Source organism: Pelmatolapia mariae, linkage group LG6 (genome assembly GCF_036321145.2).
Source record: "Pelmatolapia mariae isolate MD_Pm_ZW linkage group LG6, Pm_UMD_F_2, whole genome shotgun sequence".
NCBI lineage: Eukaryota > Metazoa > Chordata > Actinopteri > Cichliformes > Cichlidae > Pelmatolapia > Pelmatolapia mariae.
This window is the reverse complement of record NC_086232.1, coordinates 24,823,993-24,842,569: the sequence shown is the minus strand read 5'-3', so window position 1 is coordinate 24,842,569 and position 18,577 is coordinate 24,823,993. Positions and strand designations below refer to the sequence as shown.

The window sequence follows — 18,577 nt, the reverse complement described above, 5'->3', positions numbered from 1 at the left end:
CAATAAAAACTCTGAAAACCATAAATTTCACACCCGAGCCTCAACTCTCGTGGCCCGGTACCAAATGACTCTCGGACAGGTACCAGTCTGTGGCCCGGGGGTTGGGGACCGCTGCACTAGATGATTATTCTGCTGGAGTGTTAATTTTGTGTTACTGCAGTATAAATTCCTTCACTGTCTAATGCTGCTGGTTGATTATTTGAATGCTTGAAAATGAAGATTTACCTAAAAGCTTGAAAACCTTGAGCAAACAGAAGTAATTGTTGCCTGGGGAATGACAGCTCTTGTCAAATACGTTCGAGGTATGATGGTTACAAGTAGAAAACTGTAGAACTTTGGGTAGTGAACAGTTGCTTTGACTTCAGATAACTTTGAAATATCAATCACAACATATGTTGACATAAAAATGCCTGTATTTCAGCTTGTGGACATTTCTTAATCATGCTTGTGCTTGCATGTCTTTGTATTCTGTGTCATAATTATATGTACGGTGCACTCAGGACAGAAGAAGTGTTAACAGTTGAGATAGTTGAGCTTCTCACACTGTAATGCCAGTAAGCACCCAGCAGGAAGGAAGCATGATCCATATGTGCTGATATAAAACCGTTTTCTCACACAGTGCATTTTATTTATAAAAAGAAGGAAAGTGTTTTCTGTACTTTATGTCAGTGTTTATTTTGTGTTATTGGAAGACTTGGACTAACAGGGTGTACACTGTTTCTTTCAGTAACATGCATGAATGCATTATTATGATTTTATTATGTTTTTATGTCCACTGACTCCTTGATTCATCAGCTTATTGCTAAATTGCTGCTTTTCAAAAAGTCATTGAGACTTACTAGTTTCACTAGTTTCCACTGGCGGTGTTCTACACTCCCATGTTGTTTGGACATGTATGTGCAGCACATAATGTGTTGTTAACTAGAATGCCTGTTGGTTGTTTTGTCTAGACAAATTATTACAATGTTAACTAAGAGGCCCTCAAGATATTAGTCCCAAGGCTAGAGTGTCTTTTTGTGATCTAACCACTGGGGGGTGCCAAAGATCACAGTTTCCCAATGTTAGGCATTGTGGCTTTAACGGCACATTACAGCTACAAAGATTTCCATACAGTTAAATAATACCTCCCTGGTGCACCTTCAGCAATATTTAAATCCTCACAAAGGTGGTATTCTTCTCAGGAGTAAGTAACATTATGTAGTTTTCCTATTATTATGTTGACTCATGCAGACACCCCATTGGAGTCTGTTGGGTGGATATTGTATTTCAAAAAATCAGATTGGTATGTTGGACTAATGTGGTTGTTTTCTTCACTTTAACGCTGAATGTGCAGAGACTGGTGAAGTCCTGTCTTTCTGCATGAATTTGCCCTTTAATTGAAGCATGTTAAATGTTTCAGTTAATGAAGTGTGCAGCCAAAGTTTACTTTGACGCTCAACTGCAAGCAAGTGAAGGGAAAAACAGGGCTTTTTTTTTTTTTTTTAACAAGTCAGTGTGATGGGCTTTGTGCTGGCTGAATGCAGTGCTAAACTCGATGGGTGTGTATTTATGTGTGTGCGTAGATGCATGAGGTCATGGGCGTGGTGTGTATGTGTTTTGCTGGAAGTGGCAGTGTGTCTCAAGGTCATGTTGACAGTCCATACATAGACAGCGCCAGAGGAAAGCGCCAGCCTTGTTGACCCACTTTGCATGGTGTGTGTGTGTGTGTGTGTGTGCCCGCACTGGTTCTGACCAGGTTGTTTGCACAGGGAGTGGATTGTGCCACTTTGTGCCAGAGAGAGAGAGAGAGAGTGTGTGTGTGTGTGTGTGTGTGTGTGTGTGTGTGTGTGTGTGTGTGTGTGTGTGTGTGTGTGTGTGTATGTGTGTACGGGTTCGTACTATCCTGGTGGGGACCAAAATCTGACTTTTACTATCCTGGTGGGGACTTTCTGCACCGTGGGGACCAAAATCCAGGTCCCCTTGGGGTTGAAAGCAATTTTCACACTCAAAATGCGGTTTTACTGTCAGGGTTACAATTAGGTTATGGTTAGGTTTAGGGTAAGGGTTAGGGTTAGGCATTCATTTTTAATGGTTAGGGTTAGGGTAAGGGGCTAGGGAAAGCATTATGTCAATGGGATGTCCCCACGAGGATAGCAAACCAGACATGTGTGTGTGTGTGTGTGTGTGTGTGTGTTAGTTTTTATGTTATTATGAAGAATATGCAGTACTATAGTGTTAGTTGGGGTAAGTGGGCGGGGAATTAATGTCATCAAGTATTGCAGTTTGAAAGTTTGACATTTTTTCACCTAAAGACATATTGTCACCAGTCTTCTGCTGAAACTGCAGCAGCTGTCTCTCTCTAGTAAAAAACATGAATCTGTTAAGAGAGTTGTGCACGTGTGTGTGTGTGTGTGGGTCTGAGTGTCTTTCTGTGTGTGTCAGCCATGAGTTTGCTTTGTCTTCACCTCTTTTATAACTGAGGAGCCATAAATTTGTGTGGTGACTCGGCTGGTTTCAGCATGTCTTAGAAACACTGTCTGACACAGATAATCACTCCACAAATATAAGACTCGTTTTACACAAAGCCCGCCATTGTGATGTGCGTGAGTGTTTTTTGTAGTATTGAAAGGGTGACCTTTACATATTTTTGTTTTTCCTCAGAAGAGTCTTTGACAAGATAAGCATCAGATTTACATACCTAAGTTAGGCTAAGGTATGTGTGTGCGTGTGTATGTTAGTGATCAGGCTCAATCGTGATATTCCCGTGAACTGAAAGAGAAGTGCTATCTGGATAGTTGGTATGTCCTTCCTCTAAACAACACAGGGTATTTTGAGGTTTGGGATCCACCCTGTACTTTGAGGTGGAGTCACACAAACACTTTTTTTTTTTTTTTACTGTCTGTGTGTTGCACCCAACTGTGTCAAATATATCTATGTTTAGCATTTTCTTGTTGTTTTGCATGAGTGTCCGTGAGGTTCACCGAAAGAGAGAGAAAGAAGAGAGAGAGGGGTCTGGAAGGCTACTTGAATTTTTAGAGAGGATGATTTTGTTCCTTTTTATACCAACCCGTATGAAACTAAGAAGAAGTTGACACTCGCCTCCGTCAGGTATGAACAAAAGTTTTGTTCATACCTGTAAACAAAGTAAAGTGTTGAACAAATGTAAATGAAGTGTAAATGAAATGTAAATTTCTTGCTTATTGTCATTGTTAATGGTGAAAGAATCACAGCACATCTAACACACAAACCCAGAACTGTGGGTCTGAATCTAATCGGAAGGCCCGCGGTTCTTAAACGGCGTGTTATCTGCTAGTCCAGATGAAAGAATGTGAATGTGCTGCTCATAAATGTTTTTATTAATAAGCTTCTAACTCCAGAAGATATTTGTGATTGTTTCATTTTAAACTGAAATGACTTTGTTTGAGTGTTTATTGCTTTTTTTGCTCAGCAAAACTGTTTTTAAATATACATTTCTCAATCTAAATTGAGGTCTTTTTTACATTTGCTACAGTAAACATCTTGTGCAACATAATCTAATGTAAACTAATATGATAATCTTTTAAATGTCTTTAAGATGGGTCTGATGCCTGTCAGGTTGTGGCCCAGATCGTGGGTGGAGGATCTGGGGACTCAGCAATGAGACCGGTGCCTGAGGAGAAGACGAAGAGAACCAAAGAGGAGCTGAGGGATCTCTGGAAGAAGGCCATCCTGCAGCAGATTCTCCTGCAGAGGATGGAGAGAGAGAACCAGAAGCTACAAGGTGAGCTGGATGAATAAAGGGATTAAAAAAAACAAACAGATACACACAATGAGCCCACACCGACTTTTGAGATTTATTCATATTTACAAGTAACAACTCTTAAAAAATAACCCTAAACAGAGAAGTTAAAATAAACTTCTCTACAGTGAGACATATAATCAAACTTTACCATCGCATTTCACAGTGTTGTGGTGTTCAGCCCGTAATCTACGCGGCAGCTACTCAAGCATCCTGTTGAGGTGGAGAAAAAACTTCAATGTTTGCCTGAATTTGAGATGTACACATCAAAACGAAATGCACACAAATTAGAAAAACTAGATGAGCCAAATGATGCTTTATTGCTGTGAAAAAGTGTGTTTTATTAGCTCTTAACTCTAAAATGTTTGAGGTGTATTAAATATTACTGCAGTTCTGTCTGAATTTGCTCTGTCTACATGATAACATGCAGGTACTGTTTGTTTCACTTGGCTCATCGGTAGTCATTGACTACACGATGAGTTGGTTTCTCTGGAAGCTAAAAAGTAGGATGAGTCTTTGTTTAAGACACTGGCAACACGCCTTTCCAAATGTATGCTCACAAAGCTTTGCAAATTGAGTATACACCTACTTTTCTTTATTTAAAAACACAAACCACAAATGATCAAGTTATATAACATGTTATCGCATGTGTGTGTGCGCGCGCGCACGCCCAAAAGTGCTTCCTGGTAGGCACATCTAAGGGTGTGCCAAGTGCACCACCTTTTTCCTGACCCAGTTGGCTCATATCTACACCCATCTAGCCATGTGTCATACCTCCGCCTCAATTTATGAACCATAAATTGACAAGCATTGGTGCTACACCTGAGTGCAGATTAACGAATGAAGGTCAATATTGATGTAAGAAAAAGAAAATACAGTTGGGACCACAGCCTCACAATTCTGCCTCACGCAGACACTCTGATCACACTATACACACACACACACACACACCAATACAAACATTTCCAGCGTGTGGCGGCTTTCTTGGCGCTCTGTAGCTTTATTGTGTTTTAGTCTCCCACAGCGTGCACTCCACCTTTCTGTCCGTTATTTGTCAGGGTGGAGCCCGACTCCGTATCCTCCATTCTATGAGTTTATCTCTCTTGCTGCCGCCTGGTTTGTGGGTCAACTATGAAAACACGCGCGTGCGCGTCCATCAATGTGTGCGTATCTTTGTCAGCTCCAGGGTGGGTTATCCTATCCTGTTGTGTGTTATCAAGGGTGGAGTTTTCCGGCGGCAGTGAAAGAGAAAGAAAAGAAAGTAGGAGACAAGGAGAAGGCTAGACAGAGGAAAGAGAAGGAGCGCTAGCTGGGCTCCTGGCAGTGTGCCGCTCCTGAGTGACGAGACACTGCTCTGAACAGATGATAAGACAGACGGCATAGCCACAGCCTCAGCATCTATTCTTACTCTGGGTGTGTCAGCTATCTGCTCCAAGTTTTTTCCCATTATTCTAGATTATGACTTCCAGGTCATTCCTCTACATTTCTGATTTATGTCCCATAAAAGGTATTCATACAGCTTTTTTTTTTCTTTCAGTTTTTTTTCCTTAGACCGTTTATTTTGTGAGTTCAAAGCAGCCCTAAAATTACATTTCTTAGTTTGTTTAATAAAATTGTGCTGCTAGTCTTTTTTTTTTCTTTGTTTTTTTATATTCATTCAGCCTTTTTTTCCTCTTACACCTTATTTTCCTAGAGTCCTTTGCAGTGCCGGCTGCGATGGGTGGCCTCCTGTCTTTGTCTCTGTCCTCCTGTAATGATGATATCACTCTCCTGAGCGCAGCCAAGCTGCAGCTGGTCACTGGGTGGACACCACATTTGAGCGGAAAGGGTGGGGGCGTCCACAGGGGGAATAGGGAGGGGGTGGTGGTGGGACTATACAGACATGGGATTGACTGAGAAGAAAAAAGAGAGAAGACATGGGTTTTGGGCTAAGAGATTTGGGGCGGGAGAGAGGAAGGGTGTTGTCATAGAGAGAGGAACAGATGAGGGGTGCTGGGTGTGCCCTCACCTTCTTTGATCACTGGTGTCAACATGTTGCAACGGAATTCAGTTTGTGTTTTTCTGTTTGGTTTGTAAACTGTACTAACCTGAAAGTCCAGTGGGAGGTTTTCCTCTACGTCGAACCAGAAAAAACAAATAAAAAAGTTTCATAAATCAAGGGGATGTTGCAATTATCCAGTTATTGGAAGATGTGTGTCTCCATGTGAAAATTAAGGCATCCTCGGGGTATTTTTTGACTGTTGGTCGTAAACAAGAGCTGTGTGTTTCATAGCTTAGAGCAACACTTTCTGTACTAACTGAAGGGATCTATTGAGAATTCCAGCTACAGGATGTTGCAGAGGCTCGGACAGACAGCTGTGGTCTTATGTTCCTTTGAAGGGGTTGCAATAAAACCACCCTTAGAAGCAGATCTAGTGACAGTAAAGTTTCTATAATCAGCATGGTTAACCACAGTAGAGTAAATTGCAATCTGAATGCCATGTAAAGGGGACACTTTCCTTAAAGAACCTGAAGAGTCATCAAGCAAGTTGTCACCCCTGTTTAGTGGTTTTCTTTTCTTTTTTTTCCACTCACTATCACCTGTATCTTCTGACCTTTGCAGAGAAGTGTATTAATGCAGTGCAGCTGCATGTTTCTGCTCATCACTTTGCCACAACAAAGAGCGAACGAAAGTCAGGATTAGTAATTTATGAGCCTATGTGAGGCTCATTTTAATACGCAAAACTAAACTGAAATCGATAGCGCATAATTTCGAGAGTTTTGAACAGCGCACATAATGATGAGATGATGCGCTCAAATAGTTCTCAGAAACAGAGTCCTAACACCTCAGCTCCACCAGCAAACGCACAGTGTTGTTGCTTTTTCTCACATGCGTTGTTTGTGTGTTTGTGTTTGTAGCATCAGAGAACGATCTGCAGAACAAGCGCCTGAAGTTGGACTATGAAGAAATCACTCCGTGTCTGAAGGAGGTCACGCTGGTGTGGGAGAAAATGCTAGGAACTCCTGGGAGGGCAAAGGTCAAATTTGACGCTGAGACCATACATACTGCAGTTGCACAAGGTACATACTTGGCTCCACAAACACATACTCTATATCAGTTCCTCCTGTAAATGTTTATTCTTCTTAAAATCAGCAGAGATGTGCAAATATTGACCAAACCTTAATGCACAAAGCTCCAAAAACTGTAACTTATCTTCATAACTGTTTTTTAAAATGTGGCAAAAGCAAGGTGACTGAATTCCATGAGGCGTTCTACTCACTGTTTTTGCGCACAGTGAACTCGGTGTCTATTTCCTTTGACATTTTTATCTCTGGTGCGTGTCTCTAATCATCAGGCCTTTTTGTTCTGTCCATTTTCTAGTATCAGCATGTTCTGCACCATGGACAGGAAGGCTATCTACTGTGCACACGGCCTCGAACAACGAGTCCAACACACGTATTTACACACAGAAAGGTCACCATATAACAAATAGCAGTCTGAGAACCTGGTGAATTAGGGATACAAGCTGGATAATCCATCTGAGAGGAAGCTGAGAGTAAATTTTACATGCAAGAAGCGGGCAAACAGTGATTGAACGATGCTCGAGATATCAGTAGATTAAAGTTATGATTGAGACAACTTATGTTACTAAGTTCTACAGGCATGTACAAATAGTTAATAACTCAAGAAGGGTAGAAATCTCTTTGGACATGGCTGACGCGTTTCACTCAGCATGGTAGCGTTCTGTCCCACGTTTGTCCTCATCACCCTCTCCTTCCTTTATCACTGTCTGGCAGGTGTCCCAAGGCAGCACAGAGGAGAGATCTGGAAGTTTCTCGCCGAACAGTACCGGCTCACACAGACAGTCCCTTCCCGGCCCCCTTCTAATCACACTCCATACAAAGAGCTGCTGAAACAACTCACCTCACAGCAACATGCCATCCTCATCGACCTGGGTAATGCATCCACGGTTAACATGCAGGGTTAAACTGCGTGTGGGTTATCTAAATGTGCCTGGTACATTCGCTTTCCCATGTCGTCAATGTCACAAAAGTGATTTTTAACAATGTCTATATTTTACAAATCACAGTCTAATTCAAAACAGTAAATAAATAAACACATTTTATGTCATCAGTTAAGTCTAATAACTTTAGTCTAATTGCAGCCGTTGTATACATAAAATGCCTACACACTTTCTTTTACAGCTAAATGTAAGTTGGTTGTTTCTTTAAATAATATATTTTCTCTAAATGCTATGTATGCCACAAACACTGCCAACACATTATTAATCCCATTTGAACCCCTGATTACCACTGGTGATCGTTGGCCTGCAGGCTGCCTGTTGAAGAACCTGTAATTTAAAAACAAAAAAAAGCCTCTTGAGCTAAACTTGATTGTTATCTCCATTGCCTTTTTTTGTGTTCTTATTTATGCCCTTCTGCTACATTTGGATGACTCCCTGACAGTCACACTTAGACCACTTGCAGATTCACACTGGCAGTTTCCTCATGACCTTGGACTGATCCTTTAACATTGAAGCCCAATCAGGAGCATCATTTGTGCTTTTGTGTTTAGACAGTCAGTGTCGAGTTCCACTGGAATGACCCAGAGGCGTCTCAGGTTGAACGTGCAGCACAAACTGTCAAAAGTGTGTATCACAGATTTGCCCCTTCAGGTGTTCAGAATGAGACTTCCGAAGAGTGAGCCAAACATAACAGGAGCAAGCTGAAAGGCTATGAGGAGAATGCCTTTAATGGTTTAAGAGCCATATTTACTTAGAAAGTAAAGTGTCTGATTCTTTGTCGTCATACCCTGTACATCTATAACCTTTAATATAGGTGCAACAGCTGATTGTGAGCACAGGAGCCTCTCTAATCCTTTTGTTTGGCACGTCAGTCAGCATGCATACCAAGCATAATCACTACTTTGTAGCTACAGTGCATAAAGGAAAAGAAAACATACGATTTTAGCAGAACTGTTGCTTTTAAATAATCAATTTGTCAGTCTCTTTGTGTGACGTGTGTGACGTTTATAAATTCACGTAGCCAAACACCTCATTGTTCCCACTGGTTTATGGACATTCTTTGACAAGTACTGTGAAAAATGTAAATTTCCTTCTGCGTGATACTAAGAAGTCAAACGTACATAGCAAACGCCACACAAACTGCATATATTCTTTTGTATTTGTCAAACCTCATTTTAACACTTTCTCCCTTAAATGCTCCCAACACCTCCCACCCAAAAACCCACATACACTCACTACCTACACCCCACCCATATAACACCCACATATATACATAGACACATCCACCCACAGATCTGTCCCTGTAGTGCTTCCCCTCCCTCAGTTTTTGCTTTTGACCGTGTGTTTTTCATGTTATTTACTCTACATCTAATAGGGCAGGGACAGCTGTAACGGCGTACACATACAAACTGGCGGTTTGCATACATGGCCTAATATAAAGGTGTTGTATGCAGTGTGATAAACACACAGTGTTTGTCACACTGGAGCCACACAAAAAAAGAATGCAGGTAGAAGATTTATGGCAGCTCAAGGCTATTTCCTTCACACAAACAAGCAAAATAGGGATTTCTTTTTTTTTTGGTTAGGTTGTAGGTGTGTAACGCATCGCATTCCCACACCTTTTATGTAGCAGAATAGACACACTTTCCTCCAGGCAGGGGAGGGAGTCATGACATTATGTTCACCAGCTTAAATCCCCCACGCACATTCCTTTAATATACACTCACACGGTTTTCATTCTGTTCTCTAAAACCTCACATCACTAACTGTAAATCAAGTCCTCAGTCCCCTGACACACACCTGCCAATTACTAGTCTGCCCTTGCTTAGAGTGCTTTTTTGTTTTGTTTTTAAATGGAGTACATTCCTTATTGTCATTTTTGAAACATACACGTCCGATCCACTAATGCACGTTAAGCCTCTGAAGCACGGGGATCGGTTCTCTTTAAAAAGCTGCATTCATCTGTGCGCTTCTCAAGAACCTGTTTGTAAGCTTGTTTGCTCCAAAAGAGTACATGCATGCAGCTGCACTGAGCTCTTTTTTAACGTCAACAGCAAAGTGAGAAGTTCTGCGTCCACAGCGAAGTTCAGCAGTGTATGTGCTTTGTTCAAAAACATGGACACACCCAGATGCTGCTGAATAGAATAGAGCGAATTAAAATAAACCATGAGAAGAAAATGTTACAGTTCTAAAACTGTGTCAGTTTTGTTTTCGATTGTGTATCTGGTGCATCAGATAGATGCTTAGTCTGAAATTATATTTAATGCAAAATACGGACGTTGCTGAGAGATAATATGCCGCTCCGCTCTTCTCTTCCAGGTCGTACTTTTCCCACACATCCATATTTCCAAGCGCAGCTGGGGGCAGGACAGCTGTCTCTCTATAATATCCTGAAAGCCTACTCACTGCTTGACCCTGAGGTATCATTTAATTCTGTTTTTGCTTTATTTCTGCCTTTCTCCTCTTTCATTCTGCATGTTTCTTTTGATATTCAGTGGGGGAAAAAAAGCCAGCTGTTACCTGTCTTTTAGTCTTGAGATGTTTTCCCTCCCCTGTGTTGTCGGCATCAAGTTTGTGGTTGTCGTTTTTGTAGGTGGGATACTGCCAGGGCCTGTCCTTCATCGCTGGAGTGCTGCTTTTACACATGGGGGAAGAAGACGCCTTCAACATGCTCAAATTTCTAATGTACGATGCTGGGCTCCGCAAACAGTACAGGCCTGACATGATTATCCTGCAGGTACAGTGTTCACCCACACAATATTCTCTTGTCAGTGTCCCCAAACAACTTAATCTACATTATGTTTCCCTTTCTTAAATACTTAAATCACATGAACAAAGTCCTCCAGTTCCAGTGGTTACGTAGTTGAGTAATGTCACTAACTCACATTTTCTGGAATTTAATGCTTCTTATTCCCCTTTTTTTGTTTTTAGATGACACGTCGGCTTACGTTTTCATTTTCAAACAAAAACAGTAAATTAATGGCTGCTGGAGCGTTGGTGAGGTTGCGACATGGTCTCAGTGCTTGGTAGGCATTGGAATTTAGTTGCATTAGTACTCGCCACAAAGTTGGTAAATAGCGCTCGTGTTACAGATAACTACGTCATTGGTTTTGAATTCCAGTGTGGGGTTGAATTTCATCTTTTGATAGAACTAGAACCAAAAGAGCTACATACTATGGTTAAATGCTAAACAACCTTGTTATCATGCTAAACATCATGTATTTTGTTCCTGAATTCAAGCGCAGGTCGCGTAACAATAAAAAGCTTGTGAGCTAATCCAGGGAGTCCTGGAAGGTCAAACACCAGTCCAGCATGCGGCATACTCCACAATAATATTGCACAAGACTGTTGCTTTTTCTCAAGCTTCAAACTATGAATACGAACGAACAGTGCTGTTACAATCTTGGTGCTCGTGATCCTTAATCAATAAATCCAAAAGGTCCTTGACAGCGTTCCACTTTGTCAACGTTATACACACATCTTGTGAAGAATCCCTCATCTTGCTTTGCCGCTAGAATGAAAGTGCACAAAACCAGATAATAACTCATCAGTCATTTTGTGATTTTTGAGGTCAAAACGAGAAATTCTATATTGTCAAAGCAAATATGAGGAGGATGCTAGGGACGGAGTGAGGCAGGTTATCCACTGTGGTGACCCCAAGAGGGGAGAAGCTGAAAGAATTCCTGGCGAGTCTGGTTCTTCCACACAAACTGTGCCAAACAGGACAATCTGCTGTTAATCAAAGTGATTACAAGCTTTTACGGCAGCACCATGTAGCTCTTTGTGACCAATTTCACTCAGCGGCAACCAGCAGCTACTCACAAGCTGGTTGAGGTAGACACATTTTTCCCTTGCGGTCCGTGGTGGCCACAGGATCACTGAGTATGTTCTAGATCTGTGTGACTGATTTCATAGTAATTGCAAGGAACCTCATGCAACTGGTTGCATACTCATTTTCATCCAGTAATAGTGGTTGCCAAGCAGTCAACAACTGGCCTTTGTGGCTGAGGCCTAACCTGAAAGTTCTGTGAGGTGCATAATAGTTTTTCCCATCCTTGTGTACAAACACTCATATGGCTAACCCCGATCATAAATGACGTGAAATTTAATTAAAGATGGTTTTAAAAATAAACTGTGTTGTTCTCTTCGAGTGTTAAGTGACAATAATACACAGTGAGGCAGCAGCATGCACTTAAATGACATCTGCATAATCCAGTACTGGTAAAAAGGCCATTTCCCATAGTGTACCCTTACTAGTTTCAGAGTCACTGTTGTCAGCATTCCAGTTTAACATTAATCTAATCAAAGATTATTTCTTGTACCACTTTAAATGAGGCACCTTCAGTAAACTTGGTGTGGATGTGATCTACCACGGATAACGTTGGAGTTGCTCTGTAGAAAGACAAATTGATATGACCTCACCGCAGCACTTTGTATGAGAGAGTTAGGAAAGTATTCACATTTAGTGCAATACTCTATACTTTGCTATTGTGAATGAACTGAGTGGCTCATTAATGATAAGTGAAAAATTGCTTTAAAAAATAATTGTCATACCGCACAGGAAGCCCTCGTTTTACCCTCCAAGGAGGTGATCTCATAATAAGGTGTCGTGTTATTGGTCCATTCTTAAACGTGTTTGCCTCATAAACTTAAGGAAAAAAAAATCTTTCCATTATTTACCAAGACGTTTGTCTTCCTGAATACTCTCTATTAAAATCCTACAAATGTTCATGTACAACAGATCCAGCTTTTAAAGCATGCGTGAAATAATAAAAGCACCTCATACAAAGTCATGTTTACACCTTTAAAACGAAGTGCTGTTGCTCCTCTCAGATCCAGATGTACCAGCTGTCGCGGCTGCTTCATGACTATCACAGGGATCTTTACAGCCACCTGGAGCAGCAGGAGATCGGGCCCAGCTTATATGCCACCCCCTGGTTCCTCACGGTCTTCGCCTCACACTTTCCCCTCGGGTTTGTGGCCAGAGTTTTTGGTAAGCTTTGAAGGCTTTATATTTCTGCCCAGTGGATTTGGTGGGTCGCCACCTTGTTTCTTCTTCCTGATAGAAGCACAGCAGTATTGACGCATGACGGGAAAAAGGATGACGGGGCGTTTACAGTGATGTTTAGTTATCTCTGCTCCCCAGGTAACTCGTCTAATTAGATCTTGAACCCAAAATGCTGAAAGGAAATTGTCGGAGCTAAATGAAATTTTAGTAACTGATTGAAGATAAGTAGTACTATAATCCTGACAGTTTGGTGAGGGAGATGGGGAGGGACTTCAATTCAAAGGATTCAATTGAGTCATGTGCACACTGAGACTCTTTTAAGTCAGTTACAGTTATTGTTTATCTGTTAAGTGACCTTTTCCTCATTTGTGTAAATACCATCACGCCCACAGAGGGTATATGTTTTCTGCAGTTGCCTTTCTCGCTACCTCGTTCCTTCCGCACTGTTGTTTTCACGCCTAATTTCTTACATAGTACTCAGTCACTGAACCAGACTCACTGGCTCCTTGTGCTCATCTGAGCATAACACTTCATTTGTGTGTGTGTTGACGTGCACGAGCGTGCGTGTGTTGCGCTTAGCAGCCATCACATTTGCACTGTCAGGTCTTTGATATCATCTGTGGGGCCCACACCTCTGCTGCCATTCCTTAATCTTCTGTATGATCTCATGCAATCCTGCCTAACCCTTACCACACCCTGATGTATTCACAGTATACACACACAAATGCTCTCTGGCTCTGCAGATTCACACTGGCCTACATTCATGTTTGCTTAAACGTTTTCTGCTGACGTCAAATCATTCTTCCCATTAATGAGCCTTTAAGTTGCCATTAAACAGGGTAAGCTCTGCTGTCAGCACATGTCAGTATTGATTTTTACAATATGTAATTTAAGAGTGCCGTCACGCTAGAGCCTTTTCCAGCCTCCTTTCCCTTTGTTTTCTGGTGTTTTTCCCCGCTTGCCTCTGTAACTTATCCTTCCTTTTTGTCCTCTGTCAGATATGTTGTTCCTGCAGGGGTCAGAGGTCATCTTCAAGGTGGCCTTAAGCCTGCTGGGGAGCCACAAGCCTCTGATCCTGCAGCACGACAGCTTGGAGTCTATTGTGGATTTCATCAAGACCATGCTACCCAACCTGGGCCTCGTACAGATGGAGAAAACCATCAACCAGGTTAGATAAGCAGACAAAGTTGTTTAGTAATGTGTAACTACTCATTTTAACACTGGAGTACAGAAATGTATTTATTTTTTTTATGAGTGTGATCTTATGTATTGAGTTTTGGGAGTTATAGAAAGGTTATGAACCATCGTCCTATTGAGATAATTGAGTCATTGCTGAACAATTGGTCTGGCGTGATTTTTAATTTTCATGTTTGAAACAAAACTAACAACTAGTTGGATGTAGGACAGTGAGAAAGACTCTCTGTGAATTCCTAAAGAAATATCTGTTCACAATGTACGTGTGTACTTTCATTTTAAAGAGAGAGTGATGCATAACTATTCTAGACCATTGTTAGTCAGCGGTAAAAAGTAACTTCTTTTTTTTTTTTTTTTTTTTCCAGCTCGTTTTAGCAGATAAAAGGAGGTGGAGAAGATTTATATAATTAAAAAATCGTTTTCATTTATCTCCATAATTCTCCTCATAACATCTTTGATCCGTTGCTCATACCGAGGCTGCTGGCTTGTGGCTGGCTCAGAGCTCTGGATAGCTTTAGCTTTAGCTTTAGCCAGTTTGCCTTTGTTTGTCTTTGAAATGTCCTCCATGTTCAGCTGTGAGGTTTGTTATAAATAATTTCCTGGTGGTCCTCCTGCAGTTTATTTTGGCGACTTTGTGCCTTTACTCACACTCATACCAGACATCATTCACACGATAACCAGCACCGAGCTCATCAGATTAGCTGTTGTAAAACTGGAGGTTCTTTTCTTTTCTCTCTTTTTTTTTTTTTTTGTTGCTCTAGATGAGCTCACGAAACTATTAAAACATTTTTACTAAGTTCACGGAACAGATGTGTTTCATTTTGAGATCTGGTTTTACAACTCGCAGCAGTTAAAGGAGACAATTTAATGGCTTCACGATGAGACAAAGGAGAATGATATCCTGCTTGAGTGACAGAGGCTATCAGGGCGAGCCACACCCTGCCTTTACAACAGTGATGAGAGCAGCTGATGGGTGGAGTGTGTGTGAAGTCATGTAAATTTTACCTCATGCGTCACCATTTGGAAAAATACCACGTCAGTAAGATGGGCCTCTCACGTTGATCGACTCGAGTGGGTGAAAATCTCATAGTCTTGGTCAGGTTTCACTTTTTAGTGTAATTTATGGTTGTCATGAGAAAATGTTAACCATTAAGGTGCGCGGTAATGTAGCTGTCAGCTATCACAGATGACACCGAGCTAATAACTCATGGTAAGCTATACTTTAGAAGGTATGCGCTTATCTTATAATTTCTATGAGATGGCAAACTGCTTACTTGCCGGTACTTTCCCTCCAGTGCCACTTTTTCATATTGGATTGTGTATATGTTAAATGTGTTATGACTCACAGTTTCATCTGAAAAAAAAAAAAGAAAAAGAAAAGTGGGAGTGTACATACTGGATGTGTGGAGACTCCAGGTCAGTTTATTGTTTTGTAATGCCGAAATGTGAAAAATTCTTTGGTCTGGACAACAGCAGCCTGCTCAGTGTGTGTAATGTGTTGACATTGTAGAGTAAACATCCCCAGTTTCACACGAGGCTTTGTTCCTAGTTTTGACCACCATTGCTGTGAGTAATGATAACATAATTTTGCTGAGAAACACAAAGTGCCCTCAGTGAAATAAAGGGAATACACGTGAGCAAAAAACTATTTTTTTAAATTTAAATATATAGATATATATGAGAAATCTCAGTTAATGCAGCTCTAAACCAAATGTGTTTGAAGTCTTGTTGAATTGTGTGATTGTGCGGCTGCTTTTGTTTTCTGCCTTCAAGTGTTGTCTTTGGTGAGAACAATTAGGAATAACGACCGAGCTGCAATAATGAGAGCCGAGTTATAAACAGCAGTGCTAAACACAAGCAAAATGGAGCAGTGCTGTTTTTGTGGAGTACTTTGAGTTTCCATTATTACTCAGTTTAATAGTTACAAAGCCAAAGCAAGAGTTTTAGATCAATCAAATCAGTAAAAATAACAATTAAACCCACTTTTAACCTGGTCATATTCCTTTTATATCCTCCTCACATATATTCTTTTATAATGGTATGACACGATGGAAACACGATTCTTCTGTTTCCAAGCAGTTCAAATGTTCACCCAGCTGAGAGCTATTAAATGCCTCTGCTTCAGGTTTGTGAGATGGATGTGTCCAAGCAGCTCCAAGCCTATGAGGTGGAGTACCACGTGTTGCAGGATGAGCTGCTGGACACGCCCCCGACCCTCAACCAGCACCAGCGAGCCGCGCAGCTGGAGAGGACCAATCAGAGCCTGCGACAGCAGAACCTCGACCTGCTCGAGGAGCTGCAGGTACGCACACACACACTTGCACAAAAGAAGAAAAGCTGCCTTTGCCCGTTCTTTGTTCCATTAGGTCACCGCTCCCTCGTTGTTCTCACCCAGGTGTCCCACGCTCGAGTGTGCAACCTGGAGAGTCGAGTGGAGGCTTTGGCCCAGGTAGAGGGGCAGCTGAAGGAGCAGGTTTCTGCACTGGAGGAGGAGAAGAAGCAGCTGCTGAACACCATCACACACCTCCAGGGCCTCCTCACCAGCCTCGGGATAAACGCCAACCCCGACGGACAGGCGCTGCCTTCACTGTCCGTCTGACAGACAGTCACAGCAGCGTCAAAGCTGGAGGGCAGAGAGCAGCACAATAGCAGGACTGTGGACTCGCTGCTTCACCTGCTGGCGAGGGTCGATTAATGAGTCTCTGCCTCAATCCTGCCGCCTCTGGAATGTTTTAATAATAATGATGATGATGATGATGATGATAAGAGGACAGATGTTAAAATGGAAGCAAGAGTGGAAATAGTGGCAGAAATGGGATTGAGGTTGAAGGATAATACTCTCTTCCTGTGCTCTAATAAATAAACATAAATAATCCCCAAAGATGGCGCTGACTGTCCCGCCGGGCCTCGGCTGTTAAACAAAATACTTTTGCACCTGTGTGTGTGTGTGTGTGTGTGTGTGTGTGTGTGTGTGTGTGTGTGTGTGTGTGTGTGTGTGTGTGTGTGTGTGTGTGATAAATGGGGTTTGTTTGTGTTTTTGGATGCAGCAAAAAATGTACAGCAAGCTTGTAGAACAAAGACTCCACTCTGCAGTATTCAGAGCACTGTTACAAATATCACAATAATTAAGAAACACAAGTTCCTCCCAAAGAAAATGAGATTGTAAGAAGGAGGTGAGATGAAGGGATGGGTGAAGAAATAAACAGCAGCAAAATGTTTTGGGGGTTTTTGTAATGCAAAGATTAAATATAACATCGGCTAAATGATGATGATGGTGCTCATATTCTGAGATGGGGGTGAACTATTTTTGATTCTTCTTAGGCTTTCCTGGCCCTGCGCAATTTGAACTTGAACTTCATTTAAGTTACAGCAGCTTCCAGGAAAAGCAACACAATAAATCCAGTTCATTTCACATCCTGTTGTTTCACCTTTAAACACACGTCAATTCATCTGCATTGATGGGAAAAATCTGAAAGCCTAGCCGTCCCGCTCCAGCGAGGGGAAGTCCACACATTTACTGAGGAGCCACTCAAAATTACGGCAAAAGACGCTAACTTTAAAGAGGAAAACTTCTGCTGTTGAGACAATCTGTCACCCGTAAATCATTTACTGTATGCAACATACTGAATTCTTCAGCCCGAGCTGCAGCTTGGTGTGCCTGTACGTGAGTGTTTGAATGTTACTGCGTGCCAATGTTCTCACTGATTGCAACAAACCTGTCGGTTTACACTGTAAAGATATTTTTCTTTTACCCCTGACTCTCTTTGCACATGTTCTGTTTTACTATGATTATTGCTATTCTGTACTTTAAAATACATTTCATATTCTTCCAGCACGTCTGAAGCCAGCTCTCTTTGTGTGTGTGTGTGTGTGTGTGTGTGTGTGCGTGTGTGTGTGAGTGAGTGAGTGAGTGTGTTGCACTCCAGACCAACATGTGTCGGATGTATAGATTCTACCACCTCCTGTCTAAACATGTCAGTCATTTTTGAATACGATATAAGGTTTCCAGTATATAGACGTGCGCTGTACACTGTACTTAAAACACAGACGTGTATTTGTTAACAGGAACTCCTCCTGAGGTTGGAGAAGTGGCGTGCTCGGGCAAGTTGTGACCCTGTTAGTTTGCATATAGTGTGAGAGTGGGTACATGAAACAGGAAAGCAAAAAAGACACCAACAGCAAGACCCCAGACAAAAGACAGAAAACTGAATTTCTGCAAAAATATTTTGTAGTGCGTGTACATGCATGCTTAGTTTTTGTTTTGTTTTTCACCCTCTGTGTTTGGGTTGTTGTGTTAGTCAAGCAGAATGTAAGAGGACTATACGATTTCACCGAGAGATCTTTTTCTCCTTCCATTCCTAAACCTGTTTACGGGCCTCTCCAAGCATGTCTTAATCAGCCACCCGGTCGGGTTGGAGCCATCCTTGGATGTTTTTTTTAATCACAGAAATGTCACTCATGAAGATCGCTACAGGTATTTGTGTGCAAGAATAAAATGTGCTTATTTAATTTAAAGAATAGAAGCACATAAATGGTGCGTTTCTATATGCAACGCTTAAATTGGGATGTTAATGAATTAAAAATGAGTTACAGTTTGATACGCTATGCAATGAT

The 18,577-nt window shown here is 41.6% G+C and overlaps 1 protein-coding gene across 4 annotated transcripts in view; it reads left to right on the top strand.

The window, feature by feature from the left end:
- The window catches only part of tbc1d1 (TBC1 (tre-2/USP6, BUB2, cdc16) domain family, member 1), a 48,123-nt gene extending 30,325 nt beyond the window's left edge, over positions 1 to 17,798 (top strand). For all 4 annotated transcript variants that reach the window (XM_063476314.1, XM_063476315.1, XM_063476316.1 and 1 more), the window contains 9 exons: positions 3,554 to 3,739; positions 6,656 to 6,817; positions 7,535 to 7,693; positions 10,081 to 10,181; positions 10,355 to 10,498; positions 12,595 to 12,754; positions 13,768 to 13,937; positions 16,089 to 16,265; positions 16,359 to 17,798. In XM_063476314.1, the coding sequence (XP_063332384.1) occupies positions 3,554 to 3,739; positions 6,656 to 6,817; positions 7,535 to 7,693; positions 10,081 to 10,181; positions 10,355 to 10,498; positions 12,595 to 12,754; positions 13,768 to 13,937; positions 16,089 to 16,265; positions 16,359 to 16,562 (1,463 nt within the window). In that variant the 3' untranslated portion in view covers positions 16,563 to 17,798. The remainder of the gene's footprint in view (positions 1 to 3,553; positions 3,740 to 6,655; positions 6,818 to 7,534; positions 7,694 to 10,080; positions 10,182 to 10,354; positions 10,499 to 12,594; positions 12,755 to 13,767; positions 13,938 to 16,088; positions 16,266 to 16,358) is intronic.
- The last annotated feature ends 779 nt before the right edge of the window (positions 17,799 to 18,577 follow it).